General features: G+C 32.9%; 3 protein-coding genes across 3 annotated transcripts in view; 1 reads left to right on the plus strand and 2 right to left on the minus strand.

The window, feature by feature from the left end:
• Nucleotides 1-1,117, minus strand: part of LOC110426405 (putative disease resistance RPP13-like protein 1) — a 6,638-nt gene extending 5,521 nt beyond the window's left edge. Inside the window, 2 exon segments of the mRNA XM_089785286.1 lie at nt 396-439; nt 442-1,117. Coding sequence (XP_089641412.1) covers nt 396-439; nt 442-1,117 — 720 coding nt within the window.
• A 3,895-nt stretch (nt 1,118-5,012) lies between these two features.
• LOC110426222 (Major facilitator superfamily protein) lies at nt 5,013-10,988 on the plus strand. The gene is made up of 5 exons (XM_021441400.2): nt 5,013-5,575; nt 7,512-7,771; nt 8,705-8,800; nt 8,883-9,053; nt 9,872-10,988. Exons 1-5 carry the CDS (start codon nt 5,188-5,190, stop codon nt 10,463-10,465), a joined length of 1,509 nt encoding a protein of 502 aa, XP_021297075.1. The 5' UTR covers nt 5,013-5,187; the 3' UTR covers nt 10,466-10,988.
• Nucleotides 10,989-11,137: 149 nt separating this feature from the next.
• On the minus strand, nt 11,138-13,613 carry LOC110426223 (Eukaryotic aspartyl protease family protein). Its single transcript, XM_021441401.1, has 2 exons — nt 13,326-13,613; nt 11,138-12,748 (listed from the first exon to the last, which is right to left on the minus strand). Exons 1-2 carry the CDS (start codon nt 13,498-13,500, stop codon nt 11,478-11,480), a joined length of 1,446 nt encoding a protein of 481 aa, XP_021297076.1. The 5' UTR covers nt 13,501-13,613; the 3' UTR covers nt 11,138-11,477.
• Nucleotides 13,614-18,431: the final 4,818 nt, after the last annotated feature.

Here is an 18,431-nt window from a genome sequence, read left to right on the forward strand (position 1 = left end):
AAGCCACTAGTGGTTTTAACTGCAAAGGGCAAGCCATTACACTTCTTCATAATCTGTTCTCCAATTTATTTTAAATCCAAATGACAGGTGAAACCTTTTCCCCCTAAGGAATGTTGAGTTAAAATGGAGAAACAATCATCATTTGGCAATTATTTTAAAGAGTAATCTGGAACTATAATTTTGCTTCTTAGACCCCCTACTTCAAGAGGAAACTGTAGAATGTTCCAATCATGGTAGCTTCCATTCCAAATATCATCCAAAACAAGCAGAAAATTCTTTTCATATAGCTTCTCCTTCAATTCGACTTGCAGCAAATATAGATCATTTACCTCGATGCGCAACTTAGAAGTTGTTGATTGCAAAATTGTTTTCGTTATTCTGTTCACATCAAAATATTCCGAAACACACACCCATACTTTGATGTCGAAATGATCTTTATACTATCATCATTGTAAACTAGTTGAGCAAGGGTAGTCTTACCAATCCTTCCAATGCCAACAATAGGAATCACAATGACTTTACGATCACTATTGTCATTCATTAAAAGCAAATCAATTATTGCTTTTGTGTTTTTTTCCCTATCATAGACATGAGCTTCATTCACCAATAAAGTAGTCGATGACCTTTCTATCTTTCTCTTAGGCCTACCAACATCATTCTCTCTTAAGTGCAAGTCACTTTTTTGGGTGACCAAATCTTGCAATCTAACAGTAATCGCTTTTATCTTCGACATCATCTTATAATTAAATAGGAAAGCATATGGATTGAAAATAGTAATGAAGGTATGAATGATCTTCCATACCTTACTTCTGTCTACTTGATATTCTTGCATTAACTTGCTTCCCAAGGCTTCAGTCCCGAACTCATCCAAGATGTCATCCACATCGTAAGCTAAGTCTTAGAGCTCCGCTAGCCATATCTTCACATGCCGATCGTTCATTTGCTTCTCCTCTGCATCATCAAGCACTGCTTGTATATTCTTCAATATCTTTTCCCACTTCCTAAGCTCCTCATGGACTTGCTTTTCAGTAGCAAAGTGGAGGGATTCAGAAGAGCCCAATCTGACAAACAAGGCCTCAGAGAAAGTAGATAAGTAAGCCTCTCCAACAAAAGACATGGCTTAAACTCAGTGATCAAGTAGTTATGAAAAATGAAATAGAAATGGGTAATTCAGCAATTGTGAAATGAATCCAAAACTTTAATTCTATGTAATTTTTGACGTTGACAGAAAGTAGAAGAGGCAAAGCTTGCAGCAATTCTATTCATGCAACTAGAAAAATCTATAAATTCCTGTTAATGAGGATGGCTACCTTGAATTCCTTATTTTTTTTCCCCAAGGAAAGATGTTTAAAAAGTGATGATAGTGTTCTAACTTTAATTCCACCAACTCGACTAGCGTAATATCTAACTTGTTCAGATCTATTTTGAATTTTCTCTCGATTTTTATGGTTTTTAAGGCTGTTTTAATGCAATTGAAGTTACCAAAACTTAATTAAACATTAATTTTACAAAACCTATGCATTAAAACACTAAAAAAACAACAAAACCGAGATCTATCATCACGAACTAGATTTTAGGTTCTATGTTCAAACCCTACACATCACTATCCAATTCTTATCTCTATTGTACGAGTTAAAAAAAAAGTTTATACCCAATTGATCTATGTATTATGAGCAACAAAAGCCCTAATTTGTTTGGGTCCTACTTTCACACAAGAGGCTTTGATACTACATATAAGTTTAATGCCTAGATCCATGTGTGAAAATTAAAACACCAAGAGTCATATAATTAAACTAAAATATTTGTTTGATTTGTTAAGGTAGCAATTTATAATTACAGAATACTAGAAAACTTATGGTCAAAGCTAAGTCTTCCTCTTTGCTTTTCCTTTTTTGATGGCTTACAAGGGGAAAAAAATCATTTGTTAGAAGTGAAGATATGACTTAGCCAAGTATATAAATAATAAACCTTAGTGGCCTCCACATTAAAGGTTTACTAGATTAAGGTCTACACAACGGCCAAACCACATGACCCAATAGGACATGTAAAGCCCATCATCAACAAATAATTTTAATATTAATTGGGCTTTCATGCTTTGTCTCACAATAGGATAAAATTATCAATCTATTTTATTAAACCAAAATTACCAATTACTAGTAGCTTACATTATATTTAGCCAAGGAAAACAAAGAGCAAATATGTTTTAATTTGATTTTAAATCATAAGGAAGAAACAAGGATGAAATAGTCAAATTGAAGTGCCAAAATGACAAAAAATCTTGAGGAAACGAAGCTCTGGTCAATCCTAGAAGAGCATCACTCACTCATATAGTAGAATAGGCAAGAACATTCAAGGAAACATGAATCAAGACAACTATAGTTGATCTTTTAAAGGAGGCATTTAGTTTTTAAGCTATGGTCACATGAAACTTAGACATTTGTGAAGCTGTAGTCAATCCTCCTTGAGTGCCAGTTGATCCTTGACCAAAATAAAATGGAAAATCAAGCTAGAAGGAGAACCATTCGATCTTGATCAAATAGTAGTCGATCGTTGAACAGTCACATTGTGCAAAACTCAACTTCAAGGAGACCCAGTCAATTGTCAAGCCATGGTAGTCGATCCTCAAGTCCAGAACTTCAAAGTTGCACACTTTCTGGAGTTGGATCGACTATAAAATGAATTTAGTCAATTATAAAAGCCCTAATTTGAGATTTTTGAAGAACATAGTCAATCCTAGAAGCGTGGTAGTTGATCCTCAAGCTTCATCAATGGGCAAATTAGATTCAAACTTGGGTTTAATGACTCCAAACATCTTTGGTACTATAATAAATTTATTTGAGTCATTTTGAAGCAAAAAAAGACCAGCACTAAAGAGAAAAGAGAGACCCTTAAGGTTATTTTTCCTTTTTAACAATCATCTTAGTCTTTCAACTAGCATTCAAAAGCCAAAAAGCTCATTCTTTTGAAAATCCTTTAGCTAATTTTTCTAAAATTATTTCTTCTCTTCATACCAAAGCCTAAACTTGTAGCATTAAGCCTTGTGAGGTAAATCTTTTGCTATACTCTTTTGTATACACATTCTTGTGAAAATTCTAGCTTAATCTCGAAAAGTTATTTGTAGGTTTGTAGTTAAGCCCATTGAAAACCATTGTTGAATGGTTTCGTTTAATCTTGTGAAAAAGCTATTGTAAGGATTTCACTTGATCCCGTGAAAAAGCTATTGTAAGGATTTCACTTGATCCCGTGAAAAAGTTATTATAATAGTTTCGCTTAATCTCGTAAAAAGCTTATTTCTCTTAGTGGATTTGAAATTCCTTTATGTTCCAAGAGAGTGGATGTAGGCACTAGAGAAAACCGAACCATGATAAGGATCTTGTGTTTTGCTTTTCTGCCTTGTGATTCATTATTGCTTGCATTTGGATTAAGAAATATTTTACCTTAATTCATTATTTGTGCTTCGCTTGTACTTGACTTAGGAAAAATATTTTATCTTTATTTATTATTTGGTGTTTGTAATTTATTGTTGAAAACTTATTTTTTGTTGTTAAAAGTCTTGATTTTACACTTAATTTTTAAAAGAATTTTTAAATACCAATTGACTTTCTTTTGATATATTGTTCATTAAAATTTTTATGCTAACAACTGACAATGTACAAGCACAATATATTTATTTTTTTTATGCTTATAAAGCTAGAATAGTCTACACAAACATCTTGAAATATGTGTTTTGTTTCTAAGGTGAAAATGATTGTGAAGAATGATAAACAGCAATATTATTGGCCTTCATCATGTAACTATCGAAAATGGTTAGCAAGTCTTTGGTAATTGCAACAAGAATGTGAAAATGTTTGATAATTTTCACCTTAAACTCAAAAATAAAAATAATAATTATCTAGGCACCATGAAACAATTCCTTCAACATAACATCTAGGTCTACGCACGAGCAGAGGCATAGAGGAAGGGAGGGGCTAGTGGGGGCCCTTGCCCCCAATAATTTTTAACTTTTTATAATTTATTTGTATTTTTTACAAATTTTATAATTTCACCCATTCAATAATTTTTAAATTTTTATAACTTTCCTTTAATTTTTAAAAATTTTATAATTTTTCTCTTAAAAAAATTTTATAATTCTTTGAACATAGTTTTATTTTTTAAAAAATTTTAATAATTTTACTCCTACAATAAAATTTTGTTTAGTGAAATATCCCACAACAATTAGTCGACAACTAATTTTAATAGGACTAAAACAAAACCAATTGCATTTTCCAAAAAAAAAAAAATAAAACCAAATGTAATAGAATTATTTTCAAAACCCACATTGCCTAAACCTCACAACCACCAATTGCTCTTTCTTTTTTTTTTTACCAAATACTGTAGAAATAAAAAAATTAATTTTTTACATGTTTTTGCTGGTAAGCATTTTCTGTGTAGAAAAGTTTTAGTCAGTAACTCAATTTTCAAATCATGATAATTAGTAAGATTGGTTTATTTTTAACATTTTCAGCTTTAACATTTTTTATTTCATAATTTTTTTTTGAAAATTTTGATTTAGAATTTATTGTCTTAGCTATTTTTTGTTAAAGCAATTTGATTAAGCATTTAAGGTTAATTATTACATATTTATTTAGAGATTGCTCGATTGTTTTCCAACAAATTAATTGTGCTTTTTTCTTTGCTTATATTCTTGTGAACAATTAAGTTAATTTAGAAATTAAGATTATTGTTATTATTAAATTATTTATGATTATACTAATTGATTCTTTTAAATACATTATTAAGATTGATTATTTTGAATAATTTTAAAAATTTATTTATATAATTTTATATAAATTTTTTATCTAAATTATTTTATATTATTATCAAATATTAAAATTTTAATATAACTATTTAATTTATAAATATTATTTTTAATTTTTCATCTTTTAAATATAAAATCCTGAATCCGTCACACATGCCGGTCTCCTTCTGGTTTAACATAATAACATCTATCCAATGACGGATTCTTATTGGATCGTGGGGTGTCCCCAACATGGGTTTGGTAAGTGGTGGACACTTATTTCATTTCATTACACCTTTCCAAGATTATGGGGTCTTAGGATGCTTCCTATTCTCCATGATTTAAACAATTTTGAATAGTCATTTCCAAAATACCCAGATCACAAAACCACCCACCCGGCCTATATATCGATGGAAGAACAAGAAGAACAGGAGACAAAGCAGCCACGACATCATGATTCAGCAGGTCACCATACAAGAAGGAATAACTTAAGAAAGGGTTTTGTAGAGATGATGTTAAGACCAATACAATGGTTGAAAATGTTGGGTGAAGAGCTGCATTGGAGCTTTGTGTTGGGAGTGGTGATAGTGTACGGAATCAGTCAGGGTTTTGGTGTGGGATTGAGTAGAGTCAGCACACAGTATTACATGAAAGATGTGCAGAAGGTGCAACCTTCTCAAGCACAGGTCTTGATTGGGGTAATCCACTTTCCTTGGATTGTTAAGCCCCTTTGGGGTCTCCTCACTGATGTTGTCCCCATTTTTGGTTACCGGAGACGGCCTTATTTCATTTTTGCTGGTAAGTTATGAATAACCCAAACCTTTGTTTTTTCTCTTTTTTTTTTCCTTTTTGTTATTTTTGTTTGGATCCTTTTTAAATTTCTTTTAAGATTATTGTTCATTTGTGTGTGTGTGTGTGTGTGTTTTTTTGGGAAAAATGTCAAACAAGAAATATCAGATTTTGAAATATTGCTTTGTACTTTATTTCGTATGGATTGAGGGAACGGGGAGAAATGGAAAAGAAAGGAAAGGAAATTCAGTTCTCTTGTTTTTTTTTTTTTCAGAATTTGATTAACTGTGTGTTTGGTAAGAGGGAGAGAGGAAGGAAGGAAAGGGAATGGAGGAAAAGGTGGAGGGATAAACTATATTCACTTGTTTGGCAAAAAAGGAATAGGAATAGGGAAGGAAAAGGAATGGATTTGCGTTTTCCACTCTCAAAATCAAATCCTTCCATAAATGGGAGGAATATGGAAGGAAAAAAAGTCATTCACCTAAAGAATCATCATACAGGAGTTTTTTTTTTTTTTTTTACTTTCTATGTATTGGTTTACTCAAGGAAATTTTAATGCATTATGAACTGGGAGCAGATTATAACCTCCAAGATGCCAATTGATTCATACTAGCATTCACCTTTATTGCTTTCAAACATTGAATATCTTTTCTTCATAAATTTAAAATTGCTTTGTTTCTGATGCTCATCTATGAATAGGCAGTATTGTGATTTATTCCGCATGGTTTCCCTTTATTATTTTCTTAGTGCATTCATATCTTGTGTCCTTTACAGGTTAAATCCCTGGTATTCATAAATCCCTAATTTATCTACAGGTTAAAATCCTTAATTGAGATTTACCTTCAGTGATGTGATTGTAATAATTGTTTTCTGTCAAATTTTAGTAACACTGTGTAGAATCAGCAGTCCACTGTTAGGAAGTAGGTCGTAGAAATGAATCTAAGCTGCTCTGCTTTTCTTCTATTTGTTGTGTAGTCATGGTTTTTCAGTGATAACCTTCCAAAAGAAGAAGAGAAAGCAAGAATCCGACTATGATCTCTGTAGTGCAAAATTTATGAAAATTTTTCTTAAAATAGCTTTAATTATTCTTTTTTCCATTCTGTTCATTGTCAAGACTCTTATCAATTGAAAGCTCTTTATGGTTTAGACCAAGGCCACTGGAGAAGAAAGTAAATTGTTGAATGATTGGCGATATGTGGCTCTCTGATTCATCAACTTATTGATTTTGTATGGATAACCTAGGGAGGATCTGAGCATTTTGGTTGTGGAAAGAAGGCATAATGGGTTCCAGTGGCTCCTATGGAAATGTTATTCTATTGAAATTGGAAAATAAGTTAAATGAGAGGTCTTCTATGCCGGGTGCTGATGTAAGGTTAGTAAAAGACAAAAGGAGATGGGATCTATATGTTGCAAGAACATGCTGCACACATTTGAAGGGTGTTAGGCTGCATTTGTTGTATGACTATTTATTTTGGATAATGGTTGATTGTAGAGAGATTTGGATGGTGGAGGTTGGGCAATCTGTCATATGGTGGAAATGGCTTTAAAAATAGGCATTGTAGTTTAGGAAAGGTGCATTGCTTATTCTACTAATATCCTGACGCTTCTACAGTAAGGATGGCCTTTGCTAGACGATTATAATAGAAATAAAGTCCTTTCACACTGTGCGGTTCATAACAACAATATAGATTAATATTTCTGTTCTTTGACATTTTCGCTATTGGGAATTAGTGTTTTATTTGCTTATTTGCACCACTGATAATGTTGCATTGCATTGTTTTCTGATGATATATCATGTACCCCTTCTCCCTTATTCCTGTGTTCTGACGTAAACACAACACCAAGGAAAAATAAGGGCAAAGAAAGAGAAGCAGAGATAGAAAGTTGACTACCTTGTTATATGATCAATGCAAATTTTTGACCTATTTATTTGCCATTATTCCAGGGGTACTTGGTGTTATCTCCATGCTAGTTCTATCACTCCACAAGAGTTTGCATCTTGCATTTGCCTTGTTATCTCTGGTGGCAGGAAGTGCTGGTATTGCAATTGCAGATGTGGCTATTGATGCCTGTGTCACACAGCATACCATAAGTCACCCCTCCCTTGCTGGTGATATGCAGAGCTTGTGTGGACTGAGCTCTTCTATTGGAGCATTGATAGGATTCTCTCTTAGTGGCTTTTTTGTTCACCTAGCTGGGGCTAAGGTTTGCTTTCTACCCAGTATTTTAGTTTCTGTTGATTGCAATATTCTGTGTTGGCTGATTATCTGATTCTTTTTACATATTCGATACAACTAACTGAAATTCATTAGGCATGATCAAACAATTTCCTATTGAATCAAAATGTTATCCTCACTAGATGCTGTTTGATACACTAAACATTGGACATTCAATTATTAATTCTGAATACTATAAGTGCTGAATTATATAAACAAAACAATTTGCTGCATTTTTAACATTTAGGGAGTAAATTAAATTTTGAATTTTATGGAAAAAGTAAAATCAATCTCTACATATGACTGAATTTCCAATATTTTTAGGATACTAAAATCATTTATAAAATTTGGAAGCAGCCAATGTAATAGATGATGACAGAACATTGTAGAAATGAATTGCGAAGACTAGCAAGGGGTGCTATGGTGTATGATGAAAATTTTACATTGATTCTGTAAATATACTGTACATATAACTATTAGTTGATGTGTTACATTTTCTATGATTTTTTCCCCCACTAGTATGCTACCCTACCATGCCAATAATAAATAAATAAATCATAAAATTTTAATTTTCGACACATTGTTGTGATATCAAACAATGCCTAGCTGCATGGCTTAATTTCTCTAATTTGAAGATGTAACTAATTTTAAACTGTGTGCTTCATATATGGAAGCTACTAAATTATTCAAGGCATGTAATCTTGTAAATATTATAGATGTTATGCCAATTGAAGATTTTACGGAATACAGAAAATTTAATATAAGAATTATTTTTGGCAACCAATGGGTTTAGGGTTTCATGTTAGGATGTGGTTTGCTTATATGATTTCAAGGTTGACAATGTATTTAGCTGCACCTATTATAAGGCCACTAAGTTCCTTCTATATTACTTATGTCATTGAAAGTGTTACTTTTCTTGCAGGGTGTATTTGGGTTGCTTAGTATCCCAGCTAGCCTAGTTGTTTTGGTTGGGATCTTGTTGAAAGAATCCCACGTGCGCAACTTTGCTTACAAAAGAGTAAGTTATTTTCTTTTCAAGTGCTGTTATTAATTGTTGCATTCATCCCTGCATATGTTGAAGCGTTGAAAACTGAAATCAGGTAAAGGAGAAGTTTGTAGATGCTAGCAAGACTATGTGGACAACACTCAAATGTCAGGATGTATGGAGACCATGTTTGTACATGTACTTGTCTCTTGCATTGGGTTTGCATATCCACGAAGGGATGTTCTATTGGTACACAGATGCAAAGGAGGGTCCATCTTTCTCACAGGTAGGAACATTGCCTTTTTACTCTGTGCAAGCATCATGATACATTTTTCTAAATGTTTATGTTCCACGTTTTATATGCCATGTGGTTCAGTAATAAACTATATCTATGGAGGTGGCAATTGGGGGATTGAGGTCAAATTCAAGTAGTTTTATATTGTTCCTAGTTTCAGCCGTTTGGATTGTTCTGGGTTTTGGGTCGCTCAAATTCAAGTCATTTTAAGTTCAAGTTATTTTCATTTCATTTTGTTGACTTTTAAAGTAGTACAACTGTAGTTGAGTTGGGTATTTTGTAGGTCAAGCCAGGTCATCTTCTGCCAATAGTAGCAAGAGGCGGTATTGGGTTTGGTCATTTTTGTTTTAGGTTATTTCAAATTCAAGTTGTTAATTTTTCCATTTTTTTAGTGGTCTTCGGTTGGTTTGAGTTGGTTTTTGGCCAACTTATTCTAATCAGAGGAGATGTGTCAGCTTTTGCCACCTCTCTAGGTACATATGCTTGATACAAGCATACGTATATATCTTAATAACTCACAGATACTTTCCCAGATTATGTATCTTCTTTTTATCTTAAAAATCTATCACTGCTATTATGTTTTCTTTACATGCATTTCTTGTTAGTCTTTTTTTCACTTTTCTACTCATGTATTCTTCCATATTTTAAGTCGATATTGTGTTCATGATGATTATTTCATTTATGAATTCTAGAATTACCAAAGTACTCAATATGAAAAACTTCACAAACGTGATTAGACGTCTTGATTTTTTTTTGTTTATCTATGATAAATCTTTAGGTTGTAAGCTTCAATCTGTATGCTTTTGCAGGAGGTTGTTGGATCCATTTTCTCTGTTGGTGCTGTGGGCTCTCTCTTTGGGGTCCTTCTGTACCAAAACTTTTTGAAAAACCATCCTTTCCGTGATGTACTTTTTTGGGCCCAGTTGTTGTATGGTATGTCTGGATTGCTAGATTTGGTATTGGTGTTGCGTATAAATTTGAAACTTGGTATGCCAGATTACGTTTTTGTGGTGATTGATGAAGCTGTTTCCCGTTTGATTGGGCGGATTAAATGGATGCCTTTTCTTGTACTCAGCTCCAAGCTTTGCCCAGCTGGTATAGAAGGCACTTTCTTTGCTCTAATCATGTCAATTGATCATATAGGGTTGCTTTCATCAGCTTGGTCAGGAGGCCTAGTGCTCCACATCTTGAATGTCACACGAACACAATTTGACAACCTTTGGATAGCCATTTTAATTAGGAGCTTGCTAAGACTTATTCCAATTGGATTCCTATTTTTGGTACCTAGAAGTGATCCCAAGTTGTCCATCCTTTCATCTGAGATGTTGAGGACAAAAAAGAGCAATGATATACTTGATCAAGAGAATATTGAAATGGCCTCCCTTGTCAATAGCATTGACTAGAACCTGGGTTTGAATTAAGGCAGAATTTCAAGAGAGAACAAGAAATGAAGCAAGTGATTATATCATCTAGTTGGACATCTCCAAAAGTTAACATCCTGTTTCCTTGCTGGAAGGTTGTTGTAGCAATTATCTTTAGAATGTTAGAATACTTCAGTATGTAAGGACGTGCTCCTTTTTGTTCCTAACCACTATGTTTCCGGAGGTAATACCATTGGTTCCCTTTGAATATATTCTTATTTGAAGTTGTTATTAAGCACTTCATAAGGCAAAAATAAATTACCAAAGCATCTGACGATATGAGGTTCAGACTCTGGAAATTCTCACTTTACTGAATTGCCTCTTTGCCTCAAGCCCTGGAAGCAAACTAGGCAACAATTTTGAGAGGGAGCAGACAGAGACATTCTACAAGACTTAGTTGATTTCACAGTGACTATATTTCAAGGTATCTAGCAGGTTGTCTCTCTTTCTGTCTGTTTGAATTGTATCAATTTTTTCTGACCATCTTTTCAGTAAAACCACTGATCCATTCTCAAGGATGTGCATCTATCTCTCTCTGATTGAAGTGATGTAAGTGTTTACTGTTGTATTATTATATTGAAGGCTCAAAAGGTGATGGAATTATTACATTCTCTTAGTTTTTTTGCCTTTGTGCTTTATCAGAGACTTCTCAACTGATTTTACACACTTCAAATCTTTCTTTATGTTGAAACAAATCTTGTAAGGATTAATATAAAACTCTTTGCACCTACTGAGGAAGTAGTGTTATTTCATGCAACACCCCCTTCGGGTCCCCAACCCTGTTCCTTTTTAACGTTTACAGAGCACACTCAAGAAATCTCAGAGTGGCTTCATATGTCTTATACCTTCTCCCTCAGGAGTAGTTATATGTATATATTGTGAACAGAAAAGATGCATGCTAGGGTATACATATTGTTAAATTGCCAGCAGATCACTTGGCTTTGCCTCGGAGAAGAATATATCCACAACTGCACAACAATTCCAGCTGTTCTGCTTATGTGAAACTGCAAGTTTCCTGGGCAAATCCCAACTTAGTCTTTTTCGTATCATAGATAACCCTTTGGTTTCTTTGCTGATAATTTGCAATAATGCCAATTTCATCTTCGAAGGAGAGGCTTGCAAGAGCCAAACAAACCTGAGACGCATCAGTCTTTACAAAGTAGAAGACCCCAGTTACATCCACATTCATTTCAGCATTGCCCTCAAACTGCATTTTAATTGTAGGAACGTCCACTTCTTGATACGAACTAAGGTTGAAGCAAGTATCCAAGATTGAGAATGCTGGTGCAGAAGGAAAACCAGAAAATTGTTTCATAAACTCTGCCTTCAAAGCCTTGTAAATTGACGGGGGAAGTCTAGTGATAACCGTCCCAGAATCGATAAGCATTGAACCTTTCCCAAAAGTTGAATCTGGCAATGTCACCCCACCAACACTGACACCGGTAAGGTTGAGAAAGTAGAAAGTTGATAGCTGTGGATTTGGAATCATTCTAGTGTAAGAAATGGCGCTTGAAGTCTTGTAAACTGAAGAATTGCCGCCCAAAACTAATGAACCTGAAGCCCCGGCTTGTGTTGAAGGCAGACAATAAGAGAAAAACCCTCCAAATATTTCAGAAGTTTGTGAAACGAGAGAGATAGAACTCCTTCCAAGACCCATAAGACCAGAAGCTCCACCAAAAAGACCTTTATTGTTCCGGCCGCAGCCAAATACAAAATTGTCCACCGGAGTCTTGCCTAGACTGAGATGATCATGAGCTAGTTCTCCGCGAGTGTAGGATCCATCACCATAGCTAACGATATAGTTACAGGTTGGTGGGTTGTTCCCACAGATTCCCGTATTACCGGTAGCAAATGCAAGAGATTGGCAGGTTGATGACTTACATGAGACTGTTTGGTAGGAAGGAGATGCTGAAGGGTTGAAAAGAGGTTCTTTTTGGTTATAACATGACTTGCAAGGCTGGCATTGAACCCATGTCAAATCACTTCCAGTGTCAACAATGACTGTCATTTTTCGGCCACCTAATTCGACTGTAACTATGTAGTTTAGAGTTCCAAGTTCTACCCCCGAAGTCAAGGGGATTCGAGTATCAGAAACACCTTCTGTTTTGCCAGAAGCCTTGTTTTTTATTCGGGCTTGCAAAGACTGAACTCTTAGATCATCCAAAATCAAGCGTTTCTGAAGCAACTTGTTCCAGTCTTCGGCCCCTCCTCCATAACAGTAATCTCGGTGCTTCATTTCCAATATAGTTGCACCTTTCTCCTTTCCTAAGTATCCAAAAATTAAGAGGAAAAAAATCACATTTTCAAGATATATCATGCGTAGTCAGGCCAAAAAGAGAGAGTTATACTATGCCAACCCTTAATTAAACATCTGATTTTGGTTGAAGCAAGTGTAATAATATGGCACAAAGCGAAATTAACCAATGAGAGAAGAGAAGGATAAACACTATTAGCGAAAGGTATATATGTAAGAAAAGGCAGGAATGGATTGCATCGTATCCATTGACCCTTAAAGCAGAGACACACACAAGCCAATTATAGATTACATAATCCAATGAAAGGCAACGTCAAGATAAGCTTAAAGTATAGTTTGTTTTCCACTCTGGAGGAGAGAAAGAGAGGTAGAAAAAGAGATAAAGAGAAAGCAATAATGGTTGTTTCCAACAAGGCATGAAAGCAGTCATGGATCCTAGCAAAAAAAGGAAGCAGTGTGGTAGACAAATATATTCAGATCCCAAAGTGGAAAATAAAATAATGGGTTGGGGGGGTTGCTATCTGCTATGGCCAGGCGGTGTAATGAGCCTTTTGTCATTTGTCTGATAAAAGAAGTGTAAAAACTCACTTGATTTCTGGGACAAACAACTTGAAGCATCCCATTTCTGTTTCCATTGAAACTGTTGCAGCTTAAGCAGCTTCTTCTCTCCAAAACAGTGAACTACCCCATTGTGAACAATGAGGGGGAAAACAAGAAGCGAAAGCATAGATGGGAAAAGTAACAAGGCCATTGCTTTCACCATTGCTGAGGACAGTGAAGACAGAAAAAAAGAGGAGAAAGAGAGAAGGTGAAGTAGAGCAAGTTGTGAGGGAAGAGGGAAAAGAGAGAAGAAGAAGAGGGGAGAGATTCTTGGGAGTTGGAGTTTGGCAAGAGAACAAAAGAGGAAGGGCTGGCTAAAGGTCCCACCGGTGCATGAGAAATTATTGGGATTCACGTGCAAATACTTGGGGCAGAAAAAAATAAAGAGGTGCTGCTGGTGGTGGAGAGGAGGAGAAGAAAGTGAATAAGATTTTTCAATTGATACATTTATTTTTTATTTTATTTTTCGGTCAGATAAGGACTTTTCTCTTCACGGAATCAACTGTCACACAACTTACAATATGAGGGACAGGCATTTTTGTGTGCTTTTTGATGTTGCCCCCCTTTGGCTCTCTATTGGAACTTCTTCACTTTCCTAGCATTTTGTATTTCAATGTTCATTGTATCTCCTCCTCTTGTTCTGCCTCTTAGTGGAAAACAATCATCTTCCATTCTAATCTTTTAATTGGTTTAAATTAACAAAGTAAACTTAACTTAGGCATAGTATCTACAAAAATCTCTAAACTATTTAAAAAAGTTTAAATAAATCCTACTTTTGTTATATTCAATAAAACCCTTATACTTTTATTTTGAACTAAATAACCCTTTATATTTTTATTTTGATCAAATAAACCCTTACTATTAGTGATTGACTTAATAAAAATGTCATTTGTCATTATATGCCGTGTAGTGTTGACGTAATATATCATAATTGATGATAACATGATATGTTAATTTAGCATGATAGCATGATTATGTGACTTTTTTTCATCCTCCACATCAATGGTATGTTAGTGCTGTATGTTAGTGTGATGTTGACATAAAATGACAAGTAGTATTTTGATTATGATAATTAATCAATCATTATTCATAAGAGCTTATTTAATCAAAAATAAGAATAAAAAACATAATTAAACACAATAAAAGAATAAGAGCTTATTCCAATTTTTTTTAAAAATAACTTAAAAGAAATTTTTTAAACACACTTAAGATAATCATAATTATATATTTAATAGTTTAGAGTTATACTGTTTAGTTCACAATGAAAAGAAATATTAAACTTTAATATCATTTAAGCAATTTTATGGTTACATACATTGATAATGATCATGTAAACATTCTATCAATTTTTATTTTTTTGTTCTTTTGTATTTCTTTATAGTTTGAGATCAAAATATTTTCCTCAAAGGTCAAACCGATATTCAATTAATAGAGGTCCACTTTTTAAGGCAAGTGGGCAGAGAAGAAAGAAAATTCACAATTGCACTCCAAATAAAACGAAAAATAGGAAAAGGCCTTTGGTGGGAATTGGGGGTAAGGCTGTAGTAGGCCCCAGCTGCTTTGCCATTGCTCAAATATTTTTCAATAAACTATGATGGATGGTATCAACGAGTTGACTTTTACAATATTTAGTTTTTAGGATAACTTAGTATTTTGTTTTTTTTTAAATATTGGAGAAATTAATTTTATTAGATTGTAAGTTAAATGTGAGAGGATACCTATCCTGATAGTAAAAAACAAATTGCTTTTGAAAATTACTTGGAGGGAGACTAATCAAAAAGGTGCCTGTTAGAGCAAAATTCAAAATTGATAGCTTTATTAGTGCAAAATTCATGAGTGTTAATTTTGCATTAATAAGGAAGCTTTTTATGAATAATGGTGACTTTTGATGAATAGTTATAAATTTACCTATAAATAGGCATTGAAAAAAAGACAATTGTTCTTTCTTTGTCTTTCTCTCTCAATCAAACTCTTTTTTTTAAAAAAAAAACTTTCTGAAACTCTAAAGAGAAAGTTTCAAATTTGATGTCTGTGGTTTTTTGGATTCTTTTGTTGAATCCTGGATGTATTATCATTAAATCCCAACAGCAACGTAGTGGAGGCAGTAATCAAGGTTAGAATAGGGTTCTAATATATGCATCAAGGCACATAAATGTTTTTGAGATTTTGTTCTTCAAATTACATATAAAGAACAATCCTCATGTAATTGTTTTGAAGATGAAATCTTAGTTAGAAAATACATTCAAATTGTTGGATCAAAGGATTATGAAAAGTGGTTCAATTTGTCGGAACACTAAGAGATTTGATTTTGTTAATTTGGACCGGATTAATGTTGATAAAGAAAATGATAAAATGGTTTTTCATTGGATCACTAGATAGGCTTTCTTTTTCTTTTTTCAAATTGATTTGTACGAATTGCTTGAATTCTTAATTGTTGCATATTTCAATAGAGTTATGCAGTTTCAAGTAGGTATCTATAAAGTATAAAATAGTTGATAATAAACTTGTAATGGATTAATTTACTAAAATTGAAAAGATTCTTAGCAACCTCAAACTTGTAAAATGAATATAAATAAATCTATTATTATGTCCGCGAAAAATGATAAATTATCATCATCATGGAAAGATTTCAAGAGAACCATAAAACATACAAGTAAGATTTATCTCTTGAAGAGCTTTCAAGTTATCTCTAAATTAAAAAGCAGCATAGCGAGGAACATAAGAAAACTCTCAAGTCTCAAATATTCATGAGATGGAAGAAGGATAGTCCAGTATATTTTCAGAAAGGAAAGAAAAATAGAATTGCATTGCAATAATTTTTGAAATTAATGTCTTGGAAGACAATAAGGCATGCTAGAATACTTCAGGTGCTGCAAAAGAATGATAGCAAAAACAAGTTTGTTCAGTCTAATGGACGAATATTTGTAAAAGAAGATCCAAAACCTATAAAACAGAAATAGCATCCAGAGATGCTAGCTTTCGGAAAGAAGGAATAAATGCTAGCAAGTGGATTTACTTCCTCACTCAAGCCTATATGTTGTAAATGGGTATTTTGAAGAAAGTACAAAATATATGGATCGATTCAAACCTTTAAGATTAAATTAGTTCCAAAATGATCTAAACAAAAACAGAATATAGACTAATTTCGAAACATATGCATTGATTGCTAAAATAACATTCATTAGTGTATTGTTTGCATTAAAATCTATTTATAATTTATTCGTACAACAAATGGATGTTAATATAACATTTCTAAATGGTGATTTAGAAGAAGAGGTATATATGGAACAATCTGAAGCATTTCTTTTGTTAGGAAATAAAAAGAAAAATACAAATTGTGTTAGTGAAGAAGTCTCAAAAAGTAATATACCAAGAGGGGGTGAATTTGTATTTAAAAATTCTTTTGAAAACTAAGTTTAAAAGTCAAAACTTTTGCAACAAAAAGTTTCATCTTGTGTCAAAACTAAAGTGTGCGATTTTCCTAAGTAAGTTTTCAATAATAAATTGAAAAGAACATATAATAAATCAAGGAAAAATATTTTCCTAACTCAAAGGTAAGCAAAGCATAAATAATAAATTAAGGTAAAATATTTTCCTAAGCTAAATGCAAGCAAAGCATAAATAACAAATGAAGGTAAAATATTTTTCTAGAGGCAAAAGCAAGCAATAAATCACAATACAGAAAAATTAAAAGCAAGACACAAGATTTTTATAGTGGTTTGACTTTCTCTAGTCCCTACATCTACTCTTTTGGAACACTGAGGAATTTCAAATCCACCAAGTGAAATGAGCTTTTTACGGGATTAAGTGAAACCCTCACAATAGCATTTTATGAGATCAAGTGAAACCTTTATATTGCTTTTTCACGGTGTTAGCTCTATAGCTTTTAAATTGATCCCATATATTAAAATGACAAAAGAAAATGATCAAAATTTAATAATAAATATTGATAAATCAAGCCTAGACATCTTTTAGTACTTTCAAATGAGTTTGAAATGAAGAACAATGAAAAAGGACTTTGAAAAATACTTTCTGATCCAAATCTATCAATACATGTTCATCATGTATCTATACATTTAAACAAGTATCGATAGAAATTAAAATCTACCGATACATTTTCTTGTGAAAAGTCAAAATTCGTAAAGTCAAACTCAATTTATCGATTTATTGAGTTTGATACATTAACAAATGTATCGATACATTTTTAACAAAATGATCAAACCCTTGCAACCAAGCCCAAAAGTATCGATACATTGACAAATGTATCGATAGTTTTTTTAAGAATGCATTATGTCTAAATTCTATCGACACATCCCAAAATATATTGATAGATTTCCACGAGTGTTCAAAAATAAAAGCAGTAATGTATCGATACATCCATTCATGTATCGATACTTCCATTCATGTATCAATATAATATGACTGTTGGAGCTTAGAATGAAGTAAAAAATAGCTATTTTTCCATTAAATGCATCTCCAACTACCTCAAGAAGCTTCAACAACTATAAATACAAGCTCCCACCACATTTATGAAGGTTAAAAGACTCTGAAACACATTTCTAAGAAAAGAATTCAATACTCTTTGTTCTTCTTTTCAAGCATTTAAGTCTTCTATTATAGCATTTATTGAGTCTTTAATTGGTCAACAGACCCTTTCAGTTTCTGTATTTTTCAATTTTGTTCAATTTAGTCCTGGTGCCACAAATCGAAGCAATATAATTCTTTAATTTTGAAAATTGTGTCAATTTAGTCCCTTCCCTTAACAACATTCAATTTTACCTGTCAACGATGACGTGTTGCATTTTGATGATGTAGCATGTTATGTGGCATTGAGTGATGACATGGCAATGCCCCATGGAAGATCAAAAATTTTTTTACAAAAATAAAAAATTTTACTACGTCATGAGGACTAAATTCAACAAAAATATATAGTACTAGGACTAAATTGAACAAAATTGAGATCTTGAAGGACTAAATTGGAAAAAATATTTGAAAAGTATAAATCTTTAAGTAGATTCTTGATCTGCTTATCAATAAGTCAAATATTTAAGTGTAAAAGATTTATAGTGTTAAAAAATATATATAAATATTTTC

The sequence above is a fragment of the Theobroma umbraticum genome, unplaced genomic scaffold, assembly GCF_002168275.2.
Source record: "Theobroma umbraticum cultivar Fairchild unplaced genomic scaffold, ASM216827v3 scaffold_55.0, whole genome shotgun sequence".
Lineage (NCBI taxonomy): Eukaryota > Viridiplantae > Streptophyta > Magnoliopsida > Malvales > Malvaceae > Theobroma > Theobroma umbraticum.

Coding starts and splice junctions, on each gene's coding strand:
- LOC110426223 (XM_021441401.1), bottom strand. CDS start 13,500: ATGGTGAAAGCAATGGCCTTGTTACTTTTCCCATCTATGCTTTCGCTT. Junction 12,749..13,325: donor TTGTTTGTCCCAGAAATCAA/GTGAGTTTTTAC, acceptor TTGGATACTTAG/GAAAGGAGAAAGGTGCAACT.
- LOC110426222 (XM_021441400.2), top strand. CDS start 5,188: ATGGAAGAACAAGAAGAACAGGAGACAAAGCAGCCACGACATCATGAT. Junction 5,576..7,511: donor GCCTTATTTCATTTTTGCTG/GTAAGTTATGAA, acceptor CCATTATTCCAG/GGGTACTTGGTGTTATCTCC. Junction 7,772..8,704: donor TTCACCTAGCTGGGGCTAAG/GTTTGCTTTCTA, acceptor CTTTTCTTGCAG/GGTGTATTTGGGTTGCTTAG.